Source organism: Propithecus coquereli, unplaced genomic scaffold (genome assembly GCF_000956105.1).
Source record: "Propithecus coquereli isolate 6110/MARCELLA unplaced genomic scaffold, Pcoq_1.0 Scaffold75, whole genome shotgun sequence".
In the NCBI taxonomy this organism is placed as follows: domain Eukaryota; kingdom Metazoa; phylum Chordata; class Mammalia; order Primates; family Indriidae; genus Propithecus; species Propithecus coquereli.
This window is the reverse complement of record NW_012153618.1, coordinates 2,344,569-2,360,128: the sequence shown is the minus strand read 5'-3', so window position 1 is coordinate 2,360,128 and position 15,560 is coordinate 2,344,569. Positions and strand designations below refer to the sequence as shown.

At 47.2% G+C, this 15,560-nt stretch overlaps 1 protein-coding gene across 4 annotated transcripts in view; it reads right to left on the bottom strand.

Annotated features, from left to right (window-relative positions):
- Window positions 1–7,128: 7,128 nt before the first annotated feature.
- ZNF746 (zinc finger protein 746) overlaps window positions 7,129–15,560 on the bottom strand; it is a 30,477-nt gene continuing 22,045 nt past the window's right edge. For 2 of the 4 annotated variants that reach the window (XM_012662164.1, XM_012662165.1), the window contains exons 5-7: window positions 11,238–11,429; window positions 10,578–10,703; window positions 7,129–9,675 (exon numbers count right to left, since the gene is read on the bottom strand). In XM_012662164.1, the coding sequence (XP_012517618.1) occupies window positions 8,609–9,675; window positions 10,578–10,703; window positions 11,238–11,429 (1,385 nt within the window). In that variant the 3' untranslated portion in view covers window positions 7,129–8,608. The remainder of the gene's footprint in view (window positions 9,676–10,577; window positions 10,704–11,237; window positions 11,430–15,560) is intronic. The other 2 variants (XM_012662168.1, XM_012662166.1) reach the window with 2 other exon arrangements.

Sequence of the window (15,560 nt, the reverse complement as noted above, 5' to 3'; positions counted from 1 at the left end):
GTCTGAATAAAATAGTTTATTTGGAATTTGTTGTGATTTGCTTTGCAGCCAGTTTTGTAAATATTCCATGTATACTTGAAAAGAACCTAAAATCTCTAATTGGATAAAACTGGTTGAATATGCTTTTCAAAATATATCATTACTAATTTTTGTTTGCTTTATCAATTACAGAGAGGTATGCAGAAATCTCTCATTATGATTTTTCAATTTTTTCCTTGAAATTGTCATTTTTTGCTTTACATATTTTGAGGCTATGTTGTTAGGAACACTGAACCTTTTTTTTTTTTCATTGTGACCCTTTTTATCTTAGTAATGCTTTTTACATTAAAGCCTATTCTGTCCAATAGTATTAATAATGCTCCAGCTTTCTTTTGATTAGTGTTGGGTGGTATGTCTTCCCCTTGCCCCAATTGTTTATTTTGAATTATTTTGTATCCTTAAGTTTTAGGTATATCTCTTGTTAACAGCATGTGACAGGATGTCAGGCATCATTTTGCCGTTGTCTGGGAATCGAGGCTCGAAGCCGAGGTCCCCACGGATAGTCAGGTAGCCACAGCGCTTACCAGGAGGCACAACCTCAGGACTGGCAGCCACTGACACGCCTCCCCTCTCCACCCCCAACCCCCACATACTTGGCAAAAGAGGACTGCGAGAGAGTGGGAGAGAGAGAGAGACAGAGAGTGTCCTGGCCATTCCTTCCCTTTCTGCTATGTGAGAGGGGCTTGGTCTCCTTTTGTGGCGCCTGGGACTCTGGCTCAGGGGTCCTCTTCAGTCTCCCTCTCCACTGGAGGGAGGAAAAAGCCTTTGATGTGTGTCCCCTGAAGGTTGTGGACGTATTGGAACATGGGAACAGTTTTTAGTGTAGACTTCTGAAGGAGTAGCCCATCAGAGTAGGGCTTAAAGCATCACAGGGGAAAGGTGGGGTTGCTCCCACCCCCTTCCAGTTGCTCTCCAGCCCATTTGTGTAACTCGAGACCAAGAAGCTTCCTTGCCTCCTTGCCAAGGAGCACAGTGGTGAGGGAGGAAGGGGCAGGGACCCTCAGGCTGCCCGCACAGCCACAGGCCACAGGATGGGATGCCTACGCCTGACAAAGAGTGAGGAGCAACAATTCCCAGCCCCTCTCTGGGAGTGAGTCTCAGGGTCAGAGGGGCAGGGTGACGCCGGGCACTGCCCCACTCACCTGGATACCACCATACCAGAGTGGCTGCAGTCACAGGTGCAACCAAGCTGAACCAAGGTGCTCCATCAACAGGCATGGGCACATCTCTCTACCTCCCTTTTGAACTCTCAAAGCCAAAAGCCAGGCTTGTGAAAGCCTAGGCTTGAGTCTGGGTGAAGGAAGTGTGGGAAGATCTGGCCTGAGCTGGAGTCGAGGGGACGTAAGTTCTGGATTGAGTTGCACATCGAAGCTCAAATATGGTTCAGACTGAGACTGGAATGAGACTTTCGTGATAATGCAAAGTGATGAATTATAGCACTGGAATTTTGACAAGATGTCATGTGGTATAACAATAGCTGGTGAATAAAGAAAGGTTGATGTAGCACAATTACGGGGTAGTTATTGGAGAAAGCAAAACGATTTTTTGTCTATTTTCCAATGAATTAATACTCCTGGATTTTTGTTGTATTTTATAATCTGACAATTTGTTTTCAACTAGAGAGTTTATTTTCTTTATAGTGAATATAGATATATTTGGTTTTTCTACCATTTAATTTTGTGATCTTTTCTTTGCTTCTTTCCCCCTTTCCCTGCCTTCTATTAGATTAATCAAGTTTTCTCTATTCAACCTTTCTCCCTCTGCTAGAAACCATTGCACTTCTATTCTTTCAGCGGTTTTAACGAACATTTTAAACATGTATGTTTGACTCACAAAGTCTAAATGTAATTAATATCTCTGCCCTTCTCTTGAAATCACAAGGACCATAGAATGCTTTCATTTAAATCATACTTCATTCTTTTTACATATTATTGTTCACTAGTATTTTAGTTCCATTTTGTCTTGTATCTCCCAAATTCATCTTTATTATCGTTTTATAAAGTCAGTGCAGGTAAAGATTTACCCATGTTTACTGATTTTTTTTTCTCATCATTGTTTCTTCTTACATCCTTCTCCTACTGGGTTCTCCTCCTGCGTTCAAGTTTCTTCTTTCCAGAAGATAGTCCTTAGTAGTTTTTTTCAGTGAGTGTGTATAAATGAAATATCTCAATTTTTATTTTCTGAAAGCATCCTTTTTGGTTTTGCTCTTGTATGATAGTTGATCATGGTATAAAATTTAGGTTGGCAGTTATTTTCCCTAACCACTTTGTAGGTGTTAGTCCATTGTCTTCTGACCTCTGGCTTTATTTATTTATTTATTTATTTAATCGTGAAAGAATCTATTGTCAATCTAATAGTTTTCCTTTGATGCCAATCTGGCTTTTTTTTTTTCCTCTCTAGTTGCCTTTAGGATTTCCCCTTTGTTTTTGGCTCCTATAGTTTTATCATAATATTTTTACATGTGGCTTTTCCTTTACTTATTTACTCAGGACTTATGCCTCTTAAATTTCAGGATTTATGTCTTTGATCAATTTTTAAAAATTGTTAGCCATGCTTTTAAAAAATATTTTCCTCCTAATTTCCTAATACTGTCTTTCTAGATGAGAACATCTGACTGGGTAGATGTATGGTAAGTTTTCCTAGTCTATGTTTTGACATGTTTCCGTCCATTGTTTTCTCTCTGTCCTTTATTCTAGGTACTTTTATTATCTATCTTTGATTTAACTAATTCTTTTAAGCTGCATCTAGTCCTGCTAGACTAGTCCATTTTTTTAATTTTAGTGACCGTATATTTCATTTCTAGAAATTCTGTTGGTTTCTTTTTCAAATGTTACGTTTTTTTCATAGCATGTTGATTTTTCTTAGGGTTTGGTGGTTTTTATTTATCATGCTTTCTTCATGCTGCTTCTTCCATTTTCTACCCTCTATTACTTTTACACATTATAAAAATACTCATGTTATAGTCTCTTTTGGATTATCTTTACATAAATTCAAGTTCTTGGGCTTTAATCCCGCTGTTTGTGTTCTCACTAACAGTGGATTTTTCCTCGTGGATTTGGCAATGCGTGATTTTGAGTTTACACTTGAGCAGGGCTCGTGGTCTGAATTGTGGGATGGTTCCTCCTGTTTTTGAGTTTGCTTCGGCCAGGAACCTTGAGTGCTCTCATAGGCTAGGTCCAATTTTTATGTCAATTTATCAGTTCAGTGGATAATGTCAATTTGAATCCCAAACTTTCATGAGGTACGACCTGTGGTTTTGAATTCTCAAAGAAGGTATCACCCCCTCCACTGCCATCACCCAGAGCCCAGATTTCTGCTATGTGTGGCAGCCCGGAGCTATGCTGCGCACATCTTCTCATCCAAGAACTTACCATTCAGCTACAAGGAGCACCATTAACTGACAGCTCCAGCCGTGAACACCTTGTGGAAATGCCTTGGTTTTCATGCTCTTTTTGGGCAGCCCCAGCCAAAGACAGTACGTGGGGTCCTAGAACCTGGCCATTTCTGCCCAACACAGGACTCCTCTAATGGGCAATATTTGTTCTAGAGGCACTTGTCAGCTTGGCTTGGAACTTTGTCAGAACTGCCTCCTGCTTGGTTCTGTTTCTGTGTCCTGCTTTTGTGCGTCTTTAGTTTCATGGGTATTGGACCTCCATGTGGCCTGAGACTTCCTGCAAAATCCTGCTTCCTCCCCTTTTATTTTCCACTGGCATTATCCCCCAGTAACGGACTTCAAACTTGGTTTCAGCGTCTGCTTCCCAGAGGATCCAACTCATGCATCATCTTTTGGTGCTGGGATGCATTTTTTTCTGAACCACCTATTTCCTGAAGATGAGGCCTGCAAGGGGCTCCATGTGGCGGTGTCAGTTTTCCCCTCCGTGGGCCCAGTGCCTGCATGTCCTTCTCCTCGCCCCACCGTGGGGAGGCACAGCAGTGACTTACATGTTTACGGTTTGAGTGTACAGTTTTACCCTCATTTTGGGCACATTAAGGTTTCCTTTGATTTCATTCTATCTTAGCTCAATATTTAAAACTGTGTTTATTAGATCCTATCTGGAATTTCCAGATATTTATATCCATAGTGTGTTCAGGTCATATACTCTGCAATTTTTGCATTTATTGCTTTTTGATGAAAATTTTTATAAAACAAAAATTATTTAAGTGTATATATTTCATGCCTAAACTGTGCTTTTAATTATTTCTAAATGATCAGGTATAAATTGTACAACAGTCTGCGTTAAAAGAAACTTGACAAATTATACCAAAATCAGGAACTTCACTTTCTAGCTGTCAAGAATAAAGGCCTCCTTATGATTTCTAAGTCTATTGCCTCGTCTTTAAACAGACAACTTTTACACACATGTGCAAGATAAGGGAGATAGATGTCTAACACTAATAAGACAGATGAGTCTGGGCAGGGTGCAAGGGAAAAACAGGAAAGGCATCAGTTCCACCTACAGAGATCGGGGAGGCTGGGTGATGCTTTGAGCCTGGACCTGAGGGGAAGGCAGGTGACCCAGGGGCGAGGGCAGGGAGGACATGGTATGCAGTGGGAACAGCACGTGTAAACACATGGAACAGCATGGTGCCCAGGGAGCGGCTGGCAGTAGTCTGCTCATCTAGGGGGCAAGATGCAAGAGGAGGAGCAGGAGATGAGAGGGAGGAAGGAGCCGCCTCATGAGGGGCTGGAAGTGCTCTGCTAAACTTTGGATTTTAACCAGCAGATGTTGGGGGATCACTGGAGAACTTTAAACCGGGGAGCAACAGTGACTGGATTTCCCAGTTAGAAAGGTCATACTGGGTCAGCATGAGGGACAGATTGGGGCACGATGGGGGTAGGAGTCACAGACCTGAGCCCCAGAAGGCCTCCAGCAAATCTTCGACAGTGTGGAAAGATGACTGACAAATGATGGAGAAATGGAAGAAAGTTACAAGGGGCCGGGACATCTCCAGAGATCCTGACGCTGTTGAAATGGTGAAGGTGCCGCTTGACCCATCTTGTCTCCCATCTGTGAATGTGACAACGATGTAGTGTTGCTACTCAACAACGGAAAGAGTCAGAAGGCATGGGGCCATCATCAAAAGCATTGGGAACAAGAGAACAAAATTGTCAAAAGATGAAGGTAAAAAAGATGTCAAGAGGCAGCAGCCAGCGGATGAGCATCTTCTGAAGGGTAACGGAGGGAGGTTGGGATGGAGGGATGGCTGGGAACGATGAGCCTCAAATGTTCTCATTTTGTCACTATCTTGGTGTCAGAACATATGTGAGTGTCCCAGGCAGCACTTGGCCTGGCCTCAGAGAAGTGATAAGGGTCGCCCTGAGATTTGGGTAGTAGGCTGAATAACGGTGCCCCAAAGATGTCCACATCCGAGTCCCCAGAACCCGTGACTATGTTACTTTACATACCAAAAGGGACTTCCCAGATGTGGTTAGGTTAGGATCTTGAAAGGGAGAGATTATCCTGACTTACCTGGGTGGGCCCAGTGTAATCCCACGGCTCTTTATGAAAGGACGGCAAGAAGGTCAAAGTCGAAAAAGGGGTGGAAGCAGAGGTTGGAGGGATTCCTTTTGGAGGAAGGGGCCACAAGCCAAAGAATGCAGGTGGCCTTATAAGTTGGAAAAGGCGAGGAGGAAATGGATTTTCCCTGGAAGCTCTAGAAGGAATGCAGCCCTGCTGACACCTTGATTTTAGCTCCAGAATGCTCATTTTAGACTTCTGATCTCCAAAACTCTAAGATAAATTTGTGTAGGTTTCAGCCACTAAATTTGCGGTAATTTGTTGCATTGGCAACTAGAGATGACATGGGAAGGGACCCCCGTACTTTGCCTCTGCAGGATGCTGCAGGGCAGGGGTGGAGCAGGGTTCCTGCGAAGTCTATGGGGTAGCAGCAGCCCCTCACTCTATGGTTCTTATCTGGTTTCCCTAATGACTGGGAATCTCCTCTGAACTTCTGAAGCAGAATGTTAACTCCCCTGCCCACACCCGCTCCTCCCCACGGTGAGTGGCACCAAAGCATCCTCCATTTAGGGGACCATGGTTGGGGGTTCTGGCCATGACATTCAAGATTCCTGTGTGCAGAGTGTGTGGGTGAGAGAGAGGTGAGGGTGCAAGAGAGCACAGAAAGGGGTGGAGTAAAGAGAGGTGTCCTGAGCTGGCAAACGCCAGAGGCCGCCCTGCTTGGCTTCCAAGCTGGAGACACGTCCCCCGGGGACGGTGGATAAGAAGTGCAGCAGAGAGGTCAGGGCGGGGGAGGAGTGTGCTGTCACCCCTCGCGGGGGGAGATCCACACCCGGCCCTTCTCCATGTCCCACTCCCACGCCCTCCATGGCAAAAATTAAGGTGGATTATACATTTTCATTTTCCTAAAAAGATTATAACCAAAATGAGAAGGACTGAAAACATGAGATAAAATGTTAATATTTTTTAACTCTGCCTGGTGGGAATGTGGGTGTTAGTCTGGCTCAACCACCATCAGACGGATTTTGCTCCTGAGACCTGGGTCACAGGTCACCCATCCTTTCCTCACCTACTGCCCAGCCAAGAAAAGATGCAAGGAGAGAACATCCGACATCCATTTTTCTGATATTCTGCGATTCTTCTCCCAGACCTTCCTATCTTCGTATATATCATCTTGAATTATATAAAACCATGATATAAACCATGTTTATATTCCGTTGCAAAGTGATCTGATGTGTTTTGATTCTCCCTACAAGACAGTTTATCTCCACAAAGTCAAACTTCTCTGGAATCTTCCATTCCTACTTCTCCAGGATGGTCACCGCTCCGTGTCCAAGGCGGCCGAGTGCAGGAGGGAGTGAGGGAGCTGCCCAGACTGTCCTGTGGAGGATGTGTCCACAGGCATCAGCCACAAAGACGCAGGTCTAAGAATGGGACCCACCAAACCGCTTGGTGCTGGTTAGGTTTTATTTTAACAGGATGTTTTCTGTTTATTTGTTTTTCAAAATATCAGTTATATCAATATTAGAAGTGTAAACAGGTACAAAATATACAGTACATAGAAACAATTTTCTTAACTAGTCTATTGCCTAATAGAAGTATGCATGAGGGAGCTGAACGAACAGCAGCCGTGGCCTCCCCGTCTGCCGGGGAGACAAGTTGCCCATTTTGGGCAAGAGGACCAGTGGCTGCTTCAACAAAACGGGAATGGATATTTGGGTGGTCGGGACAGCACTGTGGCAGAATCAAGACATCTGGGCCCACCTTTAAGATATTAGACGCACGGATGAACAGGCCGCTGTCTGGCACCGAGCCTCTGGGGCTGTGCTTTCTGGAATGCCCAACGGACGACCAAGCACGCACACCCAGAAGGCTGGTCCACAGAAGCAGCTGCTACAAGCCAAGTTCTTTTGAGGCCTGATGATTTGACTTAGGTCGCTGTGGGCCAAATCTTTTAAGAGGACAAAAATGGAAACCTTTTCTCCCCAAACTGATGTTCCAGGAGAATGAGCTGTGTCTCACCTGGGCTCTTCCCAACTCCTGACACGCCACTGCGTACCCGCAGTGAGAAGCCGTGTCCCCTTGGAGCAGTTTATTTCCTCATCTCTCAGAAGAAATCCCTGTCCTGCTGCTTCCCAAAGTCTGAGTAATGATCACACGAGATGCGATGTGGAAGTGTTTTGAAAATAAGAAAACGCTACGCAGAGGGAACAGGAAACAGAGGCGTCTTGTGGGAGCAGGAAGCAGCCCCAGGTGGGGTGGGCAGGCCGGGCTTCGCTCTGGCTCTGCGGGTTACTAGATGTTTGAGGGTTCAACTCCCTGAGCCTCGGTTTCTTCACCTCTCCAGACCGAACACTACGGTTTCTGACAACCCTCCCTCACGAGGCCCAGGAGTCACACAGCAGGGGACACTACCAAGTTCCCTTTGGAGAGGGACTGCAGGTGGCCCGAAATAGGGAAAAGTTGGGGCCAGCACTTCTGGGGGAGCCTTTTCAGATGGAGGCAAGCTGGGGAGTGTAACTGCTGCTCCCAGACGGTCTTTCCTGCTGCACTGAGGTGGGTTCCCGGGCACTGGGTGGCCTCACTGCCCAGGGCTTGGCGCTCCAGGCCCAGATCGGCCCGCTTGGACATCGCAGGGTCCCAGCGCACCTCCCACCGGACTGAGTGGTTGGCAGGACCCCATCCCCAGGGGTCAGTGGGGCGGGGGCACCCCAGCTGGCCAACCTTCCAACACATTCACGATCAGACTCGGTCAGACACGGCAACAGAAACGCACGCCCTGAAAACCAAAAGTGCGCTACAAAATTTAAACTGGCACTACTACTACTTTCCAGCTTTTTCCTCAAGAATTGAAAAAAAAGAACAAAAACAGGTTTGCAATTAAATTACTTAAAATTCTACGGTGCTCGTATTTCACAATCAGAGAATTCTACTTTGTTTAGAGGTGGAAGCCGCATTGTTTGACAGTTTCTCTTTTTCCAGTGATCAGTTCAGCAACTTGGAAATTTGGTTCCCAGTCTCCGTTTCCGCCTCTGAGCGCCCAAGGCCACGCTGCCGTCTGAGAACGGGCTTTTTACACGCGTGGCTGCGTGGCTGCGGGGCTGGGGCGCTCACAGGTCCCCGCCATCAGTGGGTCCCAGCACACTGAGACCACAAGTCCAGTCGGTCACCAGGTCTGTGGAGGCCAAGGGTCCTTTGGAGGCGGGGCTCTTGAAGGGGTCCGGGGGGCCGGCAGGCAGCGGCGGCAGCTGGGGGCCGCGGGCCGGCGCCTTGGCCCCCGCCGCGTGGTTGCGCTGGTGCTTGCGGAGGTGATCCTTGCGGATGAAGCTCTTGCCGCACACGGTGCAGGTGAAGGGCCGCACGCCCGTGTGCGTTCGGTAGTGGTCGATGAGCTTGGAGCGCTCGGTGAAGCGCTTCTCGCACTCGGTGCAGGGGAAGGGCCGCTCTCCCGTGTGCAGCATGCGGTGGCGGATGAGGTGCGCGGGGCGCGTGAAGCAGCGGCCGCACTCCCCGCACCGCAGGGCGCTGCCGTCCCGCGTGCTGCCACCCGCCGCCCCTGCCCCGGGGCCCGCGCCGTCGGGCAGCCCGCAGCTGCGCTGGTGCGCGCTCAGGCTGACCTGCAGCTGGAAGCTCTTCCCGCACGTGGCGCAGGTGAAGGGGCGGCCCCCCGAGGACCCTGCCGGGTGCTTCTTCAGCCCCGGCTTGTGGCCAAAGCCTTTGGTCCGGCCAGGGTATTTACAGGGATCGTTGAAGGGCCTTGCGGCCTGGCTGGGGTCCAGGACAGCCTCGCCGTTGTCTGGGGAGGAATAGGGGAGCCCCTCAGGCCCAGTCCTTGGGTTTAGGCCCACTGGCGGTTTACACCGAAAATTCCAGCCCCACCGGACCCCGCCGAAGAGCCATTCCCCGGGAGGGGTCTCCTCCTGGGCCACGGCAGGGCTGAGCTCACCCATGTCCCTCTCAGGCCGGGCGGGCTCTCGCAGCCCCAGCACAGGGTCCTGGCTGGGGAAGGAACTGCCCTGGCTCTCCCAGGCGCCTTCCTGGACAGGACTAGGGAAAAACCGTGTGGCTTGGCCTGGTCCAAACAGGGTCCCGTGAGCCTCTAGGTCAGTAGGATGCACGGGTGTGGCCACCACCTCCTCTTCCTGGACTTCTGTTTTTATCACAATTTTTACATCTGCTGAGAAAGACAGAAAGACGGAGATCATTCTGTTTCTCACCTGCGAGAGAGCTGCCAATCTGCTACTCTCATCTGGCCGCTCCACAGCTGCTTAGGCCCCTTAGCATCCCTGCCAACCCTGCGCCCCGGGCAGCTGAGCAGAGCATCCCCCTACTGGTGTTCTGGCACCTTGGTCCAGGAAAAGCACCAATCATACCCGCTCCCCAAGTGACTTTTACTTTGGCTGTTAAGGCTAACCATGAAGGTACCTGAGGAAGGGAATTCTGACCGCTGGTGGCTTGTGCCCAAGGTGCAAAGCGGGGCCTTGGGGTTAGCTGGACCTGGGAGTGCCACAGCTCTGCCACACACCAACTGTGGGAATGTGGTATCTTAACTTATTTAAAGGAGGAATCTTAGTGCAATTTTAGGGGTGCTAAAATCACAGAAATTACTTAAGGTAACAGATGACTGGCCTTCAAAACTAAGTAAACAGAAAACTAACAGATAAATGTGGTAGTTGTTCTTCTGAATTTTGGCCTTCAGACACCTGTCTCTGGAAGGACCAGCATCTAAGAAGTGGTTCTGGTTCGATTTTGTTTTCTTCCATGCCGGAGAGGCCATGGGTTGCTTGAGTCTGGGGAGCAGGTGTATCCTTCAAGACATCAGCATATCAGAATAGACTGGTTAACACTGTTTGCCAAAGGACCGACTGAAACATGGACATCCTCAAGAAAGGCTGTTCAAGCCTAAGACTTGGGAAGGAGATAAAGAACAGGATGGATGAGGAATCGTAAGATCACATGCATCCTAACGCCTGTTGGGTGGAAGGTCAGGGCAGTTCCCCAATAAAAATGGGGCGCCTGGGCTGACGTAACCCCCAGGCAGGCATTGGCCCTCCCCTCGCCCTCACTGCACCCCTGTACCTTCTGTGGAGGCTGCGGTGTTGAGCTTCAGGGTCCCGTCCGAGCATGCTGACGAAGGATGGTGGGGAGGGAGATCCGCCTGCCAGGAGGTGGGTGGGATGGTGGTTGAGAAGTTCGAATGGACGCCTGCAAGGAGGAGAGAGTGGAGTCTGAGGATTAGGGGAGGAAGTGGGGGCGAGGGGGCAGAAGCAGAAGCAAACTATGGGTGAGGGGAGCAGGCGAAGCCCTGAGATCCCCATCAGGGACTTTTCTGAGTGATGATAAGGACTCAGCCTTTCTGAACCCAGTGTCTTTTGCCTCTTCTCTGAAGCGCTGGGAAGCTCAGACCTCACCAACTCATCTCGCACAGCGTCTCCTGAATACGGCAACCACTGGGACTTCAATACCCACTGCTGGGGGCACAAAGAGAAGCCGTGTGGTTGATGAAGGGGGTCACTGGTACCTGGGCCAGAGAAAAGCCCAGGAATAGCATCACTGACCTCAGAGGGGCTGCAAGGTGTCCTTTGGTGCAGCCCATGCCTCAAGGTGGGGAAAACTTCTAAACTAGTCAGACCAGAAGTTTTGAGAGCCCATGGTACCCCACATGTTCCTGGAGCTCTCCCCGTCTCTGCCCACAGGGACAACTCGTTCCTTGTGTCTGATCCCATCTCAGCCACTCACCAGAGGTAGTGTCCGTGGAGATGTCTCCTGCTCCGGAGTCCAGCTGGCTGAGGCCCCAGGGCTCTTCCCCGATATCTGGCTGCCCGGCTGCCCATGCCTCCACGCCCAGAGCCTGCTGCTCCTGCAGCTGGAGCTCACTCTCCTGCTTGATCTGCATTAAGAGGTCAGGGGCAGGGACCGGGGCCCCCGAGCCTAGGAAAGGGAGAGTGTGTGAGCACAGCATCATGGCCTCTGGCCCCAGGAAATGGACATGGGTCTTACAAGGGTCCAACAAACAGCAAAGGAGCCTGGTGGGAAGGGAAAGCAATAGCAAGCCAGGCCTCTGGTGCTTCTGGGCCCGGTGTGAGGTCACATGGCACTGGGTACATGGGCAGGGTAGGGAAGGGTGATGGGGGAGGAGGCATAAACAAGGGCATTCTCAGGGCTAGGCCCCTGGTACACAGGGGAGGCTGCTCTGGGGATGTCCTGCCCTCACCTGAAACACAGAAATGCCAGATAAAATTTAACCCCAAAACCTTATTCCCCCACATGTATTTAAGTGAGCGCAAAAGAAAGATTCCAGATATGAGAATTGAAGAGAAAACACCAGTCCAGTTAAGAGTTATAGTAGAAGGCAAGTGGCCCAGAGAATTGCTGGAAAGGGATACAGGCCTTAGGGGCTGGGCTTTCATGTCCATGTGAGGGTGAGTGGGGCCGAGTGGCCTGCATGAAACCAGGAGCCATAAGGCTGTGTCCAGCCTGTGAGATCGGGACTAGGAAAACTCCATCCACCTAAGGGAGCTACTGGGAAGCCATCTACTTGTCCAGGGCTATGTGTGAGAAAGTACCCCATAAAAAAATCAGAATCACATATCCACACAGAATTCAAACCACCCACAAGGGGCAGAGACCCTAAGCACATTTAGGGCAGAGGAGTGTGAAAAGCCTGGGGTCAGACAGGGTGGGAGGCAACCTTCCACCCCCACCACACACACATGAACCTGGGACCTCAAGGGCAGTATTTCCAGTGGACTAAACTTACAATAAAAATTCACAGAAAAAGCAGCTGATGGCCATGGCAACTCAGGAGGCCCCAGCACAGGCAAATGCAAATCTGCCCCAGAGGGGCACAAGGGGCTCCCTTACAAACTAAAACCAGAAAAAACCCTAAAACTTACAAACCAGAAGAGCCAAATGGGCACGACAGTCATGGAAGATTTCACTGTCATGAACTACAGAAAAAAAGGACAGACTGAATGATACAGTAACATAAGTATGTCTAAAATCATCAAAGAAATAAATGAAGGAACAGAATCTCTAAGGCAAGAACAGAAAATTATTTTTTAAAAGTCAGATTTGAGAAAGAACTAAATAGATATTCTGGAAATAACAAAAGCAATTGTAGAAATGAAAAACTCAATGGATGGCTTAACAATAGACTGGACATAGCTGAAGAGAAGATCAGTGACTTGGAAAATGGATCTGGGAAAATAACCCAGAGTACAGCACAGAAAGATAAAGAAAGGAACACTATGAAAAAGTTAAGAGACATGGAGGATAGAATGAAAAGTTCTAAGATATGCTGGTAGAAATCCCAGAAGGAGAGAATAAAGAGATGAGTAAATGGCAATAGGTAAAGAAATAATGGCTGAGAATTTTTCCAAAATTGGAGGCATTATGAGCCCATAGTTTGAAGCAACACATCAATTTCCAAATAAGAAATAAAAATAAAAAAATAAACAAATGAACTTTGACAACATTCATGTGAGATGGAACAGCAAAGACAAAGAGGAAAATCTTAAAAGATACCAAAGAGAAAAGAATGACATTCAGATTGAAAGTAGATTCCCTTCAGCAAAAGATAATGGAATATCTTAAAAATGCTGAAAGCAAATATCCGTCATCCCATTTTATGAGAATAGTATAATTTTGATTACACAAACTAGAATATATGAAAAATGTATAAAATAATCTCATTCATGCACAGATATGCAAAGATTCTAAATGAAAGAACTGCAAATCAAGCCCAGCAATGTATTTGCAAAAAAAGAAAGCGATAATATATTAGGAACAAGTTGGGTTTATCCTGAGAACTCAAGGATAACACTAGGAAATATGGTATTATAACTCACAAAGTTAACAGATTAATGGCAAAAACAATATAACCATCCTAACATATAAAAACAGCATTCAACTCTTCTATTTTTGGCATACTGCTGGCTAGATGTGCAGAGAAACAGAGAACTTCTTCTCAGTGTGGAACATCTAAAAATGCTGAGTGAAGTATAGAAATAAAAAATATTTTAAGCATGGATGACCTGCAAATAAAGCAAGGAAAACAAACAGAGGCCAGAAACTGTAAGAAAGCCCAAATCTACAGTGGAGGACGTCTCCTGATCTCCTGATGCCTGGGTTTGAATGGACAGTGCACATTTAGGGCAGAGGAGTGTGAAAAGCCTGGGGTCAGACAGGGTGGGAGGGAACCTTCCACCCCCACCACACACACATGAACCTGGGACCTCAAGGGCAATATTCCCAGTGGACTAAACTTACAGTAAAAATCAAAACTCAAACCTGCCCCACAGAAGGAGACTGCCTGTTCTGCCTGAGGCGGGAGAAGACTCTCCCCTGGAAGCTGACACCCACAGGCCAGCACAGGAGGGTGTCTGCTGCTGGGCCTCATAGCGTCACTGAGGCCCGAAAACCCCCAGATAAAGGTAGTTGTGGCCCTGGGTCTGCGCTGGCACCAGATGACCAGCAGAGGCAAACACACACGTTCCCAGGAGGAAGGCCTTTTAAACACAACTTTCAAATAATTAGTGAGCTGACAATTACACGTCACCACCTCAGTAAGAAAACCAGCCACCTCGAACTCAGTAGAAATCACGACCTGGAGAATGGACCTGCAGACTTTGGATACTGGAAATATCATACAGAGAATATAAAGTTTAATATATTTAGAGAAATAAAAAGAGGTAGTGAAAGTATGGGAAACAAGAGACTATCAAAACAGACCAATCAAATTTTGAAAAAGAATCAAATGTAACTTTAGAATGTAAAGACAAAATAATTGAAATTTAAAAATCCAGTCTATAGGTTAAACAACAGAATGACAATGATTGAATAGAGAATGGTAAACTAACTAGAAGACAGATCAGAAGAAATTATTCCAACCTCAGCAGCACAGAGATCAAGTGAAAATGTAAAGCTATAAGGAGGGGTTCAAAGTTATGAAGGCTAACATGAAAAAGTTCCAGAATAAAAGGGCAGCCTGAAAGGGGACAAGGCAATATTCAAAGAGAGAATACCACAAGTTTTCCCAAATTGGTGAAATGTATTCATTGACTGAAGCAGGATAAACAGAAAGAAATCCACACCTAGACACACTGTTGTAAATCTGCATATCACCAAAGAAAGAGACCTAAAGCAGACAGAGAAAAAAGGCAGATTATCCCCAATGATTAGGCGGGCACGGTGGCTCACACCTGTAATCCTAGTACTCTGGGAGGCCAAGGTGGGAGGATTGCTTGAGGTCAGGAGTTCAAGACCAGCCTGAGCAAGAGTGAGACCCCTACTAAAAAAAATAGAAAAAATTAACTAGGCGTGGTGGCGCACATCCCAGCTACTCGGGAGGCTGAGAGACAGGAGGATCCCATGAGCCCAGGGGTGTGAGGTTGCAGTGAGCTGTAATGATGCCACCGCACTCTAGCCAGGGCAATAGGGCGAGACCCTGTCTCAAAAAAAGAAAAATCATTAAACTGATGGCTGACTTTCCAATAGCAATAGAAGCTAGAAAAAAGCACTAAGAGAAAATAACAATCAAACTAGAATTATGTCTTTCCAGTAAAGTTGTTCCTCGGTATCCATGGGTAATTGGTTCTGGGACTCCCTGTGGATACCAAAGTCCACGATGCTCAAGTCCCTTATATAAATTGGTGTAGTATTTGCATATAACCTACGAGTATTCTCCCGTATACTTTAAATCATCTCTAGATTATTTCTAATATCTAATGCAATGTAAATTCGACTAATATGTAGATAATATTGTTCAGGGAATAATTACAAGAAAAACGTCTCTACATGTTTAGCACATACACTTTTTCTCCCCCTCAAATGTTTTCAATCAGCAGTTGAATCCACGAATATGGAACCCACAGATACAGAGGGTGTACTGTATAGGGATGGAATAAAGATTTTTTTTTTTTTTTCTGAGACAGAGTCTCACTTTGTTGCCCGGGCTAGATTGAGTGCCATGGTATCAGCCTAGCTCACAGCAACCTCACACTCCTGGGCTCAAGCGATCCTACTGCCTCAGCCTCCTAAGTAGCTGGGACTACAGGCATG